This window comes from Eutrigla gurnardus (assembly GCF_963514095.1).
Source record: "Eutrigla gurnardus genome assembly, chromosome: 3".
NCBI lineage: Eukaryota > Metazoa > Chordata > Actinopteri > Perciformes > Triglidae > Eutrigla > Eutrigla gurnardus.
Genome location: NC_139917.1, coordinates 24375339 through 24390831, shown reverse-complemented (window position 1 = coordinate 24390831; position 15493 = coordinate 24375339). Strand labels below are relative to the sequence as shown.

At 41.3% G+C, this 15493-nt stretch overlaps 1 protein-coding gene across 1 annotated transcript; it reads left to right on the top strand.

The window, feature by feature from the left end:
• Nucleotides 1–3944: 3944 nt before the first annotated feature.
• LOC311011555 (G-protein coupled receptor 83-like) lies at nt 3945–14607 on the top strand (the record flags this gene model as incomplete). Its single annotated transcript, XM_084006589.1, has 4 exons — nt 3945–4385; nt 4931–5056; nt 10649–10782; nt 13893–14607. 4 exons carry the CDS (start codon nt 3945–3947, stop codon nt 14605–14607), a joined length of 1416 nt encoding a protein of 471 aa, XP_083862715.1.
• Nucleotides 14608–15493: the final 886 nt, after the last annotated feature.

Here is a 15493-nt window from a genome sequence, read left to right as displayed (position 1 = left end):
GGATTCGGATGGATCCATGCCAGGTTTTCTTATTGGAATCACTACTGCTTCTTTCCCAGCAATAAGTAATCTTCCCTCGTCCCACACTCTGTTATAAAGGTGCAGTCGCTTCGAGAATGCTCCTCTGCCTAGATGTCTTATCATTATATATATATATATATATATATATATATATATATATGCTGACTCATGACTAACTTTCCTTCCTCTTTTTCCCTTCTTCTAATAATTTCTCCAACTTGCTCTCACAGGCCCATTTCATATTGAGCTAACTGTCACACTGTCAAATCACATAAAGCGCTTGATGGCTTGCTTGTAGGCATTCAAGGCCTTTATGCACACTTTCCATAATTCCAATATGTCCACATTTTTGCAGACCTTGCTTGAAGTAATAATCCATAATGCATACCAATATACACAGAAATATTAACATTCGGGATTTCAGATGGTATACAAAATACATGAAATCAGAGAAATGCAAGCCAAGGATGTATTACACACTTTTTTTCCCTTCATTTTGCTTATTAAATAGTGAATTTTGAATGCAGCCTTTTAATGAGCATTGCTCAACGATGCTGCACAAAGTGGCAGGATAGGACTAGCTATCTGCAACACTTCTCACTGGATAAAGGCGTCGTCTGCAGCTCTGAGATGAAAGTGTCGCAGTGGGAAAGCAACAAAGCTAAAAGTGTATCGCATATCTCAATGATCTCTTGAGATTCTTTGAACGCTTCAGTAAAGGAAGTTCGAAGCTTGCTTACTCTGCCAACTTAATTTCATCTTCAAAAACAAACCCATGCATTTTATTTGACATTATTAATAATGTTTTTTTTTACTGTCGCTCTCTACTTTATCATGTTATCTAAATGATTGTAACAAGGTCCTTGCATTCTTTGTGGATGAGGTACTTGGCTATAAGTTCTAGTATTTATCCACTTTCCCTTCCTACATTCTTCTACTGTTCTGGACTCTTCCAATCTATCTGTCTTTTTTATTATAATCTATATACATTGCATTTTAATTTTAAACTTGAGATCATTTATTTCAGATACAAATAAATGTGTTTGCCTGTCACGCCAAAGCTTTTTCAATATCGATATCAATCCTGACTCTGTCCTAGTGATTTATAATTCCACTCCCGCCTGTTCTCATGTGCTATTTTTCTTAAACTGTTAAACCTGAATATTTGTATATTAATATACTCTCTCCATTTATTGTCAGCATACCATTCCTTCGGCCAAATGTTATTTGTTCTAATGAATTATTTTCCCTCTCCTCTACCATTAACTACCAATCATTTTGTTGCATTGTCTGCTTGTGAGCAGGGACCCATCAAAACTGAACTTCTATGTCCTTTGTCATGTTAGGAGCACGCTGTGAATTTCTATGAGATCTTCTGTTGTGTTTGCCTTGTTGATAAACCTCTGTGAGCTGCAGTGGAATCTAAAGAAATTCCTGTTTTAATGGCTTGTTCTTGTCAAGGTCAAAATATATTATAAAGATGTATGTTGAAAATAGTGGCAATTTGTCACCCTGTGGTATTTATTATGAATACATTCTGATGAAAATGTCCTGCATGCATATCATCAGGATTAATCGAACCTGTTTATACAGTAGGCTACTCATGTGGACCCTCGTTCTCTGCTTAAATCGCACCACTGTAGTCCAAGGTGTAAAATGAACACATGAGCCATAATTATCCAGATGTACTTATGTATACATGCAAAAGTAAAACATCTGTAATTAAAACGTGCGGCTTTTAAATTATAATTCCAGCAGCATTCGCTATAACCACTAAGATACATTAATTGTGCCTGTATGCTGTGTCGGAATAGAATACAAAAAGCTTTTTAATTGCAAAGGGAAGGACAACTTGGATACTTTGCATCTCCAGCCAGAAAAGTAATTAAAAATATCTCGTGATAAATGTATGACATCTGTCCTATGCATACAACATCTTTAGGAGTAACTTGGGTTCGGTGAGAGCAGCAGCTGGGAATCAATTTGCCAGCCTTGTGATTGAAGAATGACACACACTAAAACACTGAGCCAAGGCCGCCATCAGTCACTGCATGAGCCACATATCCCGTCTCGGTTGGATCGGAGTATTATAATAAAGTGTCTCTGCCTGTTTTTTATTATTTTGAGTTAGACACGGTGCCTTCACTGCTAAGTAACCTGATGTTTGTTAGTGCTTCTGCTGGAAAAAAATCATTGCTTAAAAGATATATATACCTCGATGGCAGACGAGTTGTGCTGATGGAGCCTTGATGACATTGTTGATCCCTGTTCCGGCGGACGGAGTGAATGAGCCACTCCATGCAATAAAGCACTCCAACGTTGTATGTGTGTGTGTGTGTGTGTGTGTGGTGCATCATTGTTCCATGGCCAACAGGATAAAGAGGTTATATGTGGGTCCATAGCAACCAAGCCAGCAATGATGGAATTTGTCGCATTCCAATTTTTTTTCTGGCAAGACCCTAAAGACTCTTTGTGAGAACAAACTCGAGATCATATACATTCAATGCAATTCTACCGTGGGCACTTGTGAACAGGTAATTTGCCAAGCACAATGAAAATGGAAGTGAAATGACCCTGTGAAGCCTATCTTGTAGTTGTAGCCTTCAGTTTGTGAAATCAATTATAAACGTCATCTGAGCACTCAGTCTTTTACTCAACCTGCAGCTGCAATAACCATGTCCATAATAGCTTTGAGAGTTCGATAGATATAAAATAAAATACACAATGTGCACATGCAGGCAGTTACAGCACAGCACATTTGGAGAATCATTTTCCACATTATGTAGCACGCAACCAAGTTTTTGAATCATATAATCAAATCATAATACTTCTGGTAAAGGCTACAAGAAACTTTAAAAGTCGTTTTAGAACATTCAAATATTTGTACTTCTTTCACTATAAACACTCCAGATGTTAATGCTATTTGGTTTACAGTTCCCCTTTAAGTCCAAGCAGGTTGTTTTAATTGCAAGATTATCTGAGAAGAGATCCTGTGTTAACTTTCCTAATTGAAACAAACGGAAAAAGAAAGAAAAAAATAACTCTTATCAATCAAAGCTCAGCTTTGTGAAGGGAAGAGATAAGGGACAATGTGGAAGCGAGAGAAAGGGAGCGAGCCGGGGATGGAGATTACAGAGCAAGAGCAGCATGCCTACTGTGCCCAGGATTAGCACGATGTCCCAGCGCTGTTCAACAACAACCAAAACTGACGTGATGGAGATGTAATGCAAATGATGTATCTATAAACAGTAGCCCCTTGGGTAATTAATACTCAGTTGGCTCAATTCACAAGAATTGTTACTGCAATACAAGTTATTTAACTTAGATTACCCTTATCATTTGTGCTTTCAATTAACCTAATAATTGTAAGTAACGCATTCAATGAATCCAATTCATTTAATTAAAGTCAATGTTTACATTTTCTGGGTGCAACAGCAGTAAACGTGACCGACTCCAGCTCAGCTCTTACTAGCTTCGTTTGCGGACGTGACAAAATATAGCAGCTGGGCAGATTATATGCAAATGTGTTACTATGTGACGTTACCACTTTACGGATGAAAAGGCAACATTTGAATTGCGGCACTTAAAGAAGTGTTTCTGTGGGGACTGGAGACTTTGAAACTCTGGAGACTATTACATGTGGAAAAGAAATATAGCGATAAAGCACAGGGAATGAAAGGGGAAATGCATCAAAGCATAATATAAAGGGAAAGAAACCCAGATTAATCTATAATGAAAACAGTTGCAGCCTTTCATATGTTGCTGCAAGAGCTAAGTTTCTCCCCTCTCTCTCTCCCCCCTCCCTCTCCCTCTCGTTTAGAAAGCTTTATAAACTGTATCTCTCTGCCTTCGCATCACACAACTTGTTGCTCATGCTTCAGCATCAGCACGGTGACACCGCAGCAGGTGGTGAAAGTGGTGCCATGAGAGCTCCGCGGGTTTGGCTGTGCGCGGCGCTGCTGCTGCTGTGGGTGAGCGGCCCCGGCGGGGCAGCGGGACGCAGCAACGACTCCTCGCTTCTGGCGGAGGGGCTGTTCTCCCACACGGAGCGTCTGCTCAACGCCTCGGGGCAGCTGGAGAACCGGACGGGCTTTTTCCTGTTGGACTTTGACGAGGGCATGCTGGAGGACTGGCGCTCCCTGGCCAACAAGAAGCGGCGCGGCGCGGAGTCGCAGGACCAGAAAGTGAAAGCGCTGCTGGTGGCCGCCTACTCTTTCATCATTGTCATCTCCCTGTTCGGGAACACGCTGGTGTGCCATGTGGTGGTGAAAAACAAGCGCACCCTGTCCGCCACCAGCTTGTTCATCATGAACCTCGCCGTGGCCGATATCTTCATCACTGTTCTCAACACGCCCTTCACCCTGGTAGGACCACCTTTCACCTTGAATGGGGGGTAGCTCAGCCCCAAACTGTCCATTAACACGCAAAGAGGAAGAAGTATTTAGCTTATGTTTAGTCAAATATGCAAAGGCTACTATAAGTGAGTGAGAGAACAAGTAACAACAGCATGTAATCATGCAGTATGGCCCATTTCAGAATCATATCTTAATTATTATTAGTGCAGATGGTAAGATGGGGCTAATTGTTTTTGCTTCATACACTGCTGTTGATTTTTTTTTTTAACCTATGGCATATATCATAATGTATTAGTTGAGTTATATTTTCACATGAATACTGATACTGAAAAAAAACTGACTAACATCAAATAAATGTTAATGTAATAAGGGTCCATTAATGGAAATAAAGGAAAGTGCAAACCTCAAAATGTCATTGTCATCATCTGGAGTAAATGTACTTATTAGTCCTATTTTCCACCACTGGAGTACTGATTGAAGTGTTGGTATACAGTGTGTGTGTGTGTTGATTTGGATCTGTGTCTGGTGGTAAATTGTACACAATGTTCTCTCAGGTCCGGTTTGTGAACAGCACCTGGGTGTTTGGGAGGACAATGTGTCACATCAGTCGCTTTGTACAGTACTGCTCCCTGCACGTCTCCACGCTCACCCTCACCGGCATCGCACTGGACCGTCGACAGGTTTGTCCACGTCAGGAGAGTGATGTTGTGATGCTCTTCTGTCCCGTTATCCTATGAAGGAGAACGGAGCTGCAAGCTGTGCTCCATGTTCTGGTAACAAAATGGGAAGCCTTTAATACAATGAGTCCCATTTTTATAAAATGTTGTCTTCTGCAGTGCTGGAAGGCAGAATAAATACTGTGGTTATGTCATAATAATAATAATAATAATGAGCTACATTTAATTTACCCGAGTGTTTCCATTTTCTGCTATTTGCTCTGTTTCCCAAGCCCAAGGGAAATATTGTAATTTTTATCAGAATCAGAATCAGAATTCCTTTATTGTCCCTCAATGGGGAAATTTGTTTGCCACAGCAGCCAAAGGACAGAATGTTACAAAAAAAAACAAAATAATAATAATAACAATAGCAAAAATTAGTAAGTAAATAGTAAAAAGGTAAGAAATAGAATAGACTTGTATATACATATAAACAATATAGTGTAGAGTGCAGAATGAGGTCTATTGGGAGCAGTGCTGATTGTAGAGTCTGACATTAAATATATCTGACAACGTTAATTACTCTTTACTTTTCAGATTAGGATGCTAGAATTTAAAAACATTTATGTTGATAAAGTTTCTGACGATACAGCGGTTCACAAACTCTTACAAAAACCACCATTGAGCCCCTATTTAAGTTGCAATTCCACCCAAAAAGAGAATTTTCCCCTCTAAACTTTTCAGATGGTTTCATTTAAATAACTGTTACCATCAAATATTTCATCCAAAGAGAATAGATAGAATGTTTAACAGCACTTGATTTTATGAGTCAGAGGACATTTGTCTGAGAAGCAAGAAAAGTATGTTCTGAATCTAATCATATGCAAATTGCACCTCCTACATGACACATGTGATACATGTGCAAGAAAATGGATTTCTTTAGCTTCAATTTGAGTTGGCTTGTTGTATCTATAAAGATGACAGTGACATTTTATAGACGTTCCTCCTTTATTCCTTTCACCATAGAAGTGGTGGCGGTACCTGAGTGCAGGTTATTGGCTGTAATCTTGTTTTTATAACTGTGTCTGAAATTGCTCCTTTGTTCATTGACTTCTCCCTACATGAATCACAACAATGTAGACTTCATCCAGTGAAAGCTCACAGTGGACCCAATCGATCAACGAAGCCCTCTCCTCATAATGAGACACGTCGGCTGCTACAGTGAATAGTAAACAGGGATTTCAGATTTTGTCTCACTGCAGATGTGGAGATTCATGACTGTAATCTCTTGTCAACGTTGGCAAATTTATTTGCCATTTTTAAATCCATTGTTTTTGCAACACTCAACTCTTCCACAGATAACCAACATTCCATACATTGCCAATGGATTTCAACACTATTATATATTTTAGTTTATTGAGTTTAATTTAATTTCATGTTGCTTGTCAATCTCTAATGATGGGCATCTCAAACATCAATAGGTAGCAATCCAATAACTGGAAGTGGTGTCTTGACAAAACCAATAGTTTCATATTCATATTTTCATTCAACCATAAATGAAATTGGTCAAACTTGTGTTTTTAAATCTATTTGAATTATTTTCCTTTATTTTCTTTGCACACAGCTTCATGGGAGACTAGTATTCATCAAAGCCCAGTCAGATATCAAGGGTGTTTTAGTATGCAAGCATACTGAGTGCTTTAGTCAGAGTTTTATACAGAGTTAACAGAAAACAACAAGGTGTGAGTGGATTTGTATTGACTCAACCTTCCTAGAGAAAGACTTCCTGAGAAGCCGAAGGTGTGACTGCACTTGGAGCAAGATTGGTTTCTCTAATGTCACAACAGGGGCCAATCACTCGGCTTTGATTAATCAAAACCCCCTTTTAGACTGCCTTTTTGTTGCGGGAGTATTCCGCCGTTATTCCGCTCCATCATCAGTCAAAACGCTCGTGGAGCCGGAAAGGCATACCAGAATATTACACCTCTGAGACGGCAACGGAGGTAGTCACAGAGACCCATCAGAGCGAGACGAGGTGATACGGCGGGCTATCTAAACACCCGAGGCGGAAAAGACGTGACGTTGTGAAGATGCGTAACCACCATTACGGCGGAATCATCTGTCGAACGACAGCTACTCAAGTTTCTCGGGAGTCGGTCCAGGAAGGGGGAAAAACCAAAAGGTCTTTTCTCCCAAGATCAAAGAGAAATACTTCTTCTAATCAGAATAACAAAAGTTAACCACAACCAAAAATAGAAAGCAGGAGTGCAAGAGAGAGGAATATTAGGATGAGATGAAATTCAATCTGTGAAGTAACTCATTTTCTTCTAGACAATCATTCAGCTTGCTGGGCATGATATGTTATTTTTTTCCTGCCACATCTTTGATTGTATCTCTCTGTGTTGTACTCTCATATGTGCTGTAGAAATTGTATGTACAAGGTGTCATAAAGACATACACCTCCATTCACCATTGTATGCATTCAACAGCAGAATAGAAGTGATGCGAGGAGAGGATTTTAAAATATTTCCACTCTACGGTATTTAGACGGCGTGTCAACAACTTTAGGTCAAGAGTAAGACATATGATTATTTTCTGAACAGAAAGAAAGGATTGGGAGCGTGTGAGTGACGGGATTTGAAAGGGCAGAATTGAGAATCTGTGCAGGCAATGATTATGGTGCAAGCACCTCCACGTTTAAAGTGTTTTAGAAAGAGAATAAAGACATCTGGGTGGAGTGTTGAATCTAAAAAAGGTGACATCTTGAGCTGGATCGAATAAATTAGAAGAAGTGGTAAATTCACCACTGTTTAGGATCTCATAAAAAGCAAGTTAGAGAGAGAGCAGTAAGAGAGAGTCCACGAATGGAGAGAAACCACCGGGTCTCAGACTTGCTAGCATCGTTTCAAAATAGAGAGTGTAGACTATTATCTATGTTGTCGGGAGAATCTTTTGAAATACTTTGGAGTAGCAGTTTAATGGAAAATAGCCTGGGGAAGGATGCATCAGAGCCTCTGGCAATGAACTGGATAAGAGCGACCAGACTTTTGATGTACTGTGGCTTGTAGAGATGCACATCAATGCAAAGAAAAATGAATGCACAAACAGCACTGTGACAGATTTGAGTGGCAGTTTCAGAGAAACACACAATAAGACAAAGGTTTCAAGGCAAAGTCAGCCAGAGGTTTCTAGACCTTTTGTCATTGAAATCCTGGCAGATTCATGGAAAGGCTGATTTAATAAAGGGCCAATGGTTCTAGACGTGGGATGGCTCAGGGTTTTAGGCTGGCTTCTGGGCACAGACTCTTAAAAAACTAACTTAATAAAAGATGTAACGTCAACAATGACATTAGCATGACCTGGCACATAAGACATTTTGAGTGACAGATTAACTTGTAATATATCTCTAAATCAAGGCTGATGAATTTAGGGCAAGATGAGCGCCCTTTATTAAAAATGCCGTCAACTTTTGCACTGTGATGCGTTTGGGTATCCAGAGCTTCTCCCACAAGTGACAAACTGATTGAAATGATTTTAAACAGAACGGAGTAGGAATCAAGCTTGGGGAAGGAGCAAGGCCATCTGCCGGTGTACTGTTGAACGTAATAATACCCACCGGACCCCATGGTGTGTGGTTAGATACAACAAATGTACAGACAGCCTAAGTGTAGTTTCTCTGGCTGAATTTGGAGCTCGAGCCTCACCCAGGAGAACACTGTTCGTTATCAGAGTGAAACCAGTAGTCAATGTTAAGTTATTTGGAACACCGCTGCCATACTTGCTGCAATTTGTTGAGCTACAGATAGAAAAGTACAGAGGGATCTCTTGATGTGGATCTTTTTCAGGTCTACACTGGACTTGAGTTGGGTGATATGGCAAAGAAATAATATTGCGATATTTTTAGGGTGCATTGTGATACACAATATACATCTCGATATTTTGAAATCACATCAGTATGATTCTAGTAGTCCCAGCAAATGTGGAGCAAAACCTACAACAGTTTCCCCTGGTTAGTAGAAGTCTTCTATAAAGTAGCAAAAGATGGAAATATTCAGAGCATATCCAGTGCCTACACGTGGCTATGAGAGGGATCATCCAGTTTGGCAACATTCCGACACCAGACCACAGCACAGCAGGTTAGATAGAGATTTTACATCTTTTCCAAATTAGAAACCTGAAAGAGATTGATCTGAAATACATACTGGATGTATTGGACAACTTCATTCATTAACGAGCCTAGCATAGATAGGGAGTTTTCTCTCGCATGAGTCCAAGCATACTGATGATGAGCCAGATGAAAAAGTCTCCGAGCGCCACATAAATCGTTAGCCTCAATTAATTCAACAAGACAGTTCTTGGAGGCTCCATGGAGTTCTGAATGGTTTTTGCCTCAAGCTGCAGTGAAGCATATAGTCTCTCGGTTTAAAAAAACACTCTCTCTGTGCCTACAGGTGGAGCATACACATGAATGAAAATCACTTTGACGTTTTCCAATCCTGCTTGTATTTTCAACAAGCAACCTCAGTAATTTCTTCAGTGATACACGAAGGGTCAAACGATCACCGTTAGTACCGCTATGGCATAAAACAACAACAAAATCCCATTCCCTCCTCCGTTCTTATTCATGCTCAGCTGTACAGTGTGTTTCCTGTCAAACTGTAGCACTGACAACCCTACAAACCACTATTAAAACCATGGACAATAATCTTAACTGAAGCGTAAACTGTCAGAAATGTCAGTGCAGCCAATCGGGGCCGTGCGCCACTATGCAACAACATCATTCTGAAATGGGGCGGAGAACGACAGACATAGTCATTAGTTTGGTTTAACCTGCTTGCTTGACAGTCAACAAGAGAGAGAACGAGAGAGAGGAAGCTTTGCATTATTTTGCTCGACTTGTGTGCAAAGTCATTAATTTACATCCTTAAGTATATAGTTTGGATTCAATGGCCAGCAGGGAGAGTGCAGTCAGCCATTTCTGTCTGTCCTGAGTTCATTCTTCATGACAGCCTGGTAAATCCTCCCAAAAGGAGAAGAAAAACAGACTAGAATCCCCCCCAGAGAAAACTTACCCACAAGTTTTCGAACAAAAGGTGGCCTAGACTGCTAAAGATCAAGCATAATAATAAGTATTATGCAGCAATTAAACTAAGCTAGAAAGAGAGCATCTGAATGGTAAATTAAATCCTCAAAGTCTAACCCCTTGACAACAAACACTTGTTGCTATTTATCTTGATTGCTTTTCTAGCTTTTTCCACTTAGCTGATGCCTGTCAATTTTAAATTTGTTGATACGCTTTCAGATTGGCGGCACTGTGTCATTGTGCTCTACTCCAGTGTGCCTGTTTGTATCACTCTTCCAGTTAATAATATAGCCTATAAATAAAATATGGCAAATATTTCTGTTGTGTTTATCATTTGGTGCCCCCAAACAAAGCAAATTGGCTGGCACCACCTTGGACAATGCCATATATAGGTAATGCTAATTGCTCTTAAAATTGTCATGTAAGTAAGACGGAGAGGAGCTGTGGATGGATGATGTATTTGCATTGAGCCAGACTGTGTTCGTGCATGTGTTTGCACTGACTTTGATCTGTGTGTGGTGGTTTTGTTTCAGGTGATTTTGCATCCTTTGAGACCTCGCATGTCTTCGACACAAGGCGGTGTTTGGGTGGCTGTTATATGGATAATGGCCAGCTGTTTCTCCCTCCCTCATGCCATCTACCAAAAACTCCTAACTTTTACATACAGGTAAAATTAAACACACTCATACATTTAAATCCCTGTGGCTTTGTCCCCCCCTTCCCTTATCCTCTCCTTGCTGTCAGTCTTGAGGGCGTGGCTACTCCCTCTTTCTCTCTTTGGCACCTAACGAGACACACCTGCAACTCATCAGTGCCAGTTTATTTACTCGGGTTCCTGCAATCACTCGCTGGATTGTTCCAGCTCAATGGTAAATCGCTCTCTAGCTTCGTGCATTTGAGAAATCCTGCTGATCTCGTTTGTCGATTATTACCTGTGCTCCTTCCATCTCCAGAGCCCAGTATTTCAAAACTTGTAATCTGGATCAGAATAATCCGGATAATGAAATCCTCCTTTTCTCAGTCATGGATCAAGGTGATCCTGCTGACTTTATCTGAGTATTTCAAAACACTGGCCGGGTGGATCACCGTGATCCCGACCTGGCTGGATACGGATTACCAAGTCTCAAGTCTCCGCCTCCGGATCTGAAACATGGCGGACTACTTCACGGATGACAACAGCATGATTTCCCCAGCATTACTGTAGCATTCTGACACTTCTGAATGAACTGCATAGTTCATACACAACACACATACACAGTGTGTGGTCTGTACACATGTAGCCTATTTTCAGTCTGCTGTGTTGCCAATGACGTAACGCTAATAAACTCTGAACAGGTTGATGTTAGTTTAAACAGTTATGGTATAATGTACGTCAGATTAATTACCTTGTAAATCAAACCATCGACCGCAAAATTCGTAAACAAAGCCAGCGACCGCTAGCCCGCTAGCTGCTTAACACGGAAGTCAAGCTACAAGCTACCGTTAGCACGGCCGCGGCTCAATTAGAGATCGCTACAGCCTGGTTTTCAGTACGTGACAATTCATATAGTTAGCTAGCACGATATGTTGGTTGGCGTTCATATGGTCCTTAAACCGCTCAACATTAGACGACGGTAAACTTACATTTTTGACATGAAAGTCGTGCTCCCAGCTGCTCCTTCCGTGAAGTAGTCCGCCATGTTTCAGATCCGGAGGCGGAGATTTGAGATTTGGTAATCCGTATCCAGCCAGGTCGGGATCACGGTGATCCACCCGGCCAGTGTTTTGAAATACTCAGATAAAGTCAGCAGGATCACCTTGATCCATGACTGAGAAAAGGAGGATTTCATTATCCGGATTATTCTGATCCGGATTACACATTTTGAAATACTGTGCCCAGATCCTGTCTGCCAGTCTGCTTACTCACTTGTCTCCGCAACTCGAGCCCCAGATTCAGCCTTCCTCCAACATCTTACCTAGAATCCCTGTCCTTTACGGAAAAACTGGGTGCCCTGAAACCCCAACAATCCCTGTGCATTGTAAAAAATAAATCACCTCCAGCTTCATTCAAATCCGAGTGAGTCTTTCAAACATAAAACTTGGGTTGGGTTACCTGGGAAGTAGTCTTGAATGAGGAATCCCTAACAATCCAATGGTTCACCCTATTTTTCTGTTGTGCCCACCTCTGTCCACCTATTTACTTGTGCAATTTACAGTTTACCAACTTTTTTTGCATAAACAGTGTCACAGCTCTTTGTCAATCAGTTTTGTTTGTTTTTTACATTTTCTCTTGCTTCGTCTGCCACCCTGGTATCTCACACACTGTCCTTCTTGAAAAGGCATTTTTGCAATCAACGTCAAAAAATACATACCTGCGCCAGAGGCAAGACTTCCCAACGACCACCCTCTGGTTTTCTGCAGCCCCTGCCGGGTCCGTGACGACCATCGTCTTGGACTACCACTGTGGGTCATTTCTTAAAGCTGTGAACTTTGTGGCTCTGTCTAAACTCCCCTCAGCAGCTGAAACTGCGGATCTGCTTGTCCAGCACGTATTTTGCCGACACGTTATCCCCTTGGATCTGGTCTCGGACCGGGATCCCCTTCATCTTCCAAGTCTGGAAGGCCTTCTGCAACTCTCTCTAGGCTTCGGTGAGTCTGTCCACCGGCTGTCATAAACAGACAGATGGAGCAAGTCAATCAGGATCTCCAGTCAGCCCTTTGTTGTGTGTCAGCAACAACCCGTCCTCCTGGAGCACAAATCTTCCCCAGGTTGAATGTGCTCACAACTCTCACCGGTGGTGCCGAAATGTTTGCTAAGATTGTAGCTCTGCTCTGCTCCATTCCACTGAACAGAAACCCTCTTTCAAGGTCAGAGTTTGGCTTTCCACTTAAAATATACTTCTCCAGACAGTTGTTTTCCCCCTTTCCCCAATGCTGTCCTTTCTGCAGACTGCAATCACTCTTCGCTGGATCGTTCCATCAACAGTGCTCTCTGGCTACGTGCAATCTTTGGATGATCTTGCTTGTTGCTTGCCTCTGTATTAATTACCTGCGCTCCGGTCGTCTCCAGATCCTGTCCGCCAACCGCTGAACTACTCTCCAGCCTGCTCACTCACCTGTCACCGCAACTCCAGCCACCGACTCAATCACTTACTTTTACTCTGGACCCCCGAAACCCCAACAATGTCTGTCCATCTTAAAAATAAATCACTTCCTGTTTCATTTAAAACAGAGTTTGTCTTTTTCTGCGTTTGGTTAAACAAAGTCAGTCATTAGACTCCATCAATGTGAAGCATCTTCACTGAGTGAAACCCCTTTGAGGTTCCGTTGATTCCTTTGTCACGATCCATTGTATTGTTGACAAATCTATCAACACCGACACCTACCCTCTGTGGCTTTTGTACAATGTCATTTGACTCGCTCCTTTGGTCACAATGGATAAGAGTCATACAGTCTACAATTGCTTTACAGCTTTACCATTTTAGTGGGAACATAAGTTAACATCCGAATCGCAAATGTAATCGAGTCTGTTTTCAAGTAATTATACTAAAAACACTTTGGTCCAGATTTGAGGTTTTGCTATTTGTGTTTGTCGAATATGATGATTTGATGATTAGTGAAACAATATAAGCTATTTAAATGTGTCTCATTGTGCTAATGATGTTTAATTTTATTACAAGGAATCAATGAAATTATCAAGAGTATAATTAATAACAATAAAATATATGTATACTTGTTATTTGTAGGCACTTGGTTCACTAATTGATCGTTTCTCTGTACTGTAACTCTCCTTTCCAGTAAGGAAAAGGAGCGCAGTCTGTGTGTCCCAGACTTCCCAGAGCCGTCTGATTTCTACTGGCAGTATATTGACCTCCTGACCTTCATATTACTTTACATGCTGCCACTCCTAATCATCACCGCCTCCTACACCACAGTGGCCTGCCGGCTCTGGCGCCACAACACCATCGGTGACACCACAACAGCTCAGCACGCCACCCAGAGAAGAAAGCGCCGGCGGACATTGGCCATGTTGCTTCTGGTAGTCGGGGTGTTTGCAGTCTGCTGGTTCCCACTCAACTGCTATGTGGTTCTGCTGTCCAGCCAGGCCATCCAGTCCTCTAATGCTCTGTACTTCTGCTTTCACTGGCTGGCGATGAGCTCCACCTGCTACAACCCTTTCATTTACTGCTGTCTGAATCCTGCCTTCCGCCAGGAACTGAGGCTCCTATTCAACATGTGCAGGAGGAAAAGGAGGGCGGTGGTCCAGTTGGAGCCCGAGCGCCACCCTGTAGCTGCTCCTCGTCACAGGACTGCCTGGCCCGACAACCACGAGTCCTCAAGGCCAAGGCCTGCTTTGTCATGCTCAGGCCATGCCTCCTCACATCATAGTCATGCCTCCTCCGGTCAATCCCGCAACCTTAAAGACACACATGTGCTCTTCACAGCCAGACGATTCCTCACAGGAAGAACCGACATCCTCTCAGTGGAGCCCATCGTGGTCATTGGCAGTTAAAATTCAAAAGTGAATTTTAGATTATGTATAAAAGCGTAATGCAGTGTTTGCATGACTGATGGGAGAGCAACAAAGTTTATTCTTCCCACCAAATCTCTCTGAAACTGAAAAAGAAATGTATCACTTGGTTGTGACAGGGTCACTCACAGTATTATCTGTTCTGCCTACAAGGACAGAATCTCAGTGAATATATGAACATGCTGAGAATTAAATGATGTTGACCTTGATCCACAAGCCACTTCAAATCAATGCTACTCATACTGTTTTTGTGATTCTCTTGTGTAGCCAGCAGATTTATAAAATACATGGAGGGAAAGAAAATACACCAAATATTACAGCAGTTGACTTGATTCATCTTTCTTTTCTCTCTCTTCATCTCTTTGTTACTTTAAAAGGCCCCATTCACACTGTGATTTTTTGCCATCTGACAAGAAATTTGACAAATGAATTTGTGGATTAGTGCTTAGTCTAGACCTCCGATTTGGAGCTTTGCATATCAAATGCCGCAAAATTCTGACAATGTTCTCACAATTTGACTGCTGCTGCGACTCTTTATTATAACTTTCATTTTGGTTCACACTGTTAAAATGCTGCTAAAAAAGAAAGCTTGCCAGCTCACATTTCATTTAACGTTGCTTAAGTGGAGTTTGTTTTTATTCGAATTGCTCAAATATCAAAATAATACTAAGTCCAAAATATCCAACTACAATCTAACCTTTTGATTGGCTGCTAAATAGCCCACTATGCTACTTTGGATGATATATAATTGAAAGGCAGTAATGTGGTTATTCTGTGTTTATTCTGCGAATTAAATGAAAGAAAGTAAAAGTGTTTATCTAAGTTGGTCATGACACTGTCTTTTTTTGAGTTTCTCTTTTTATTTGAT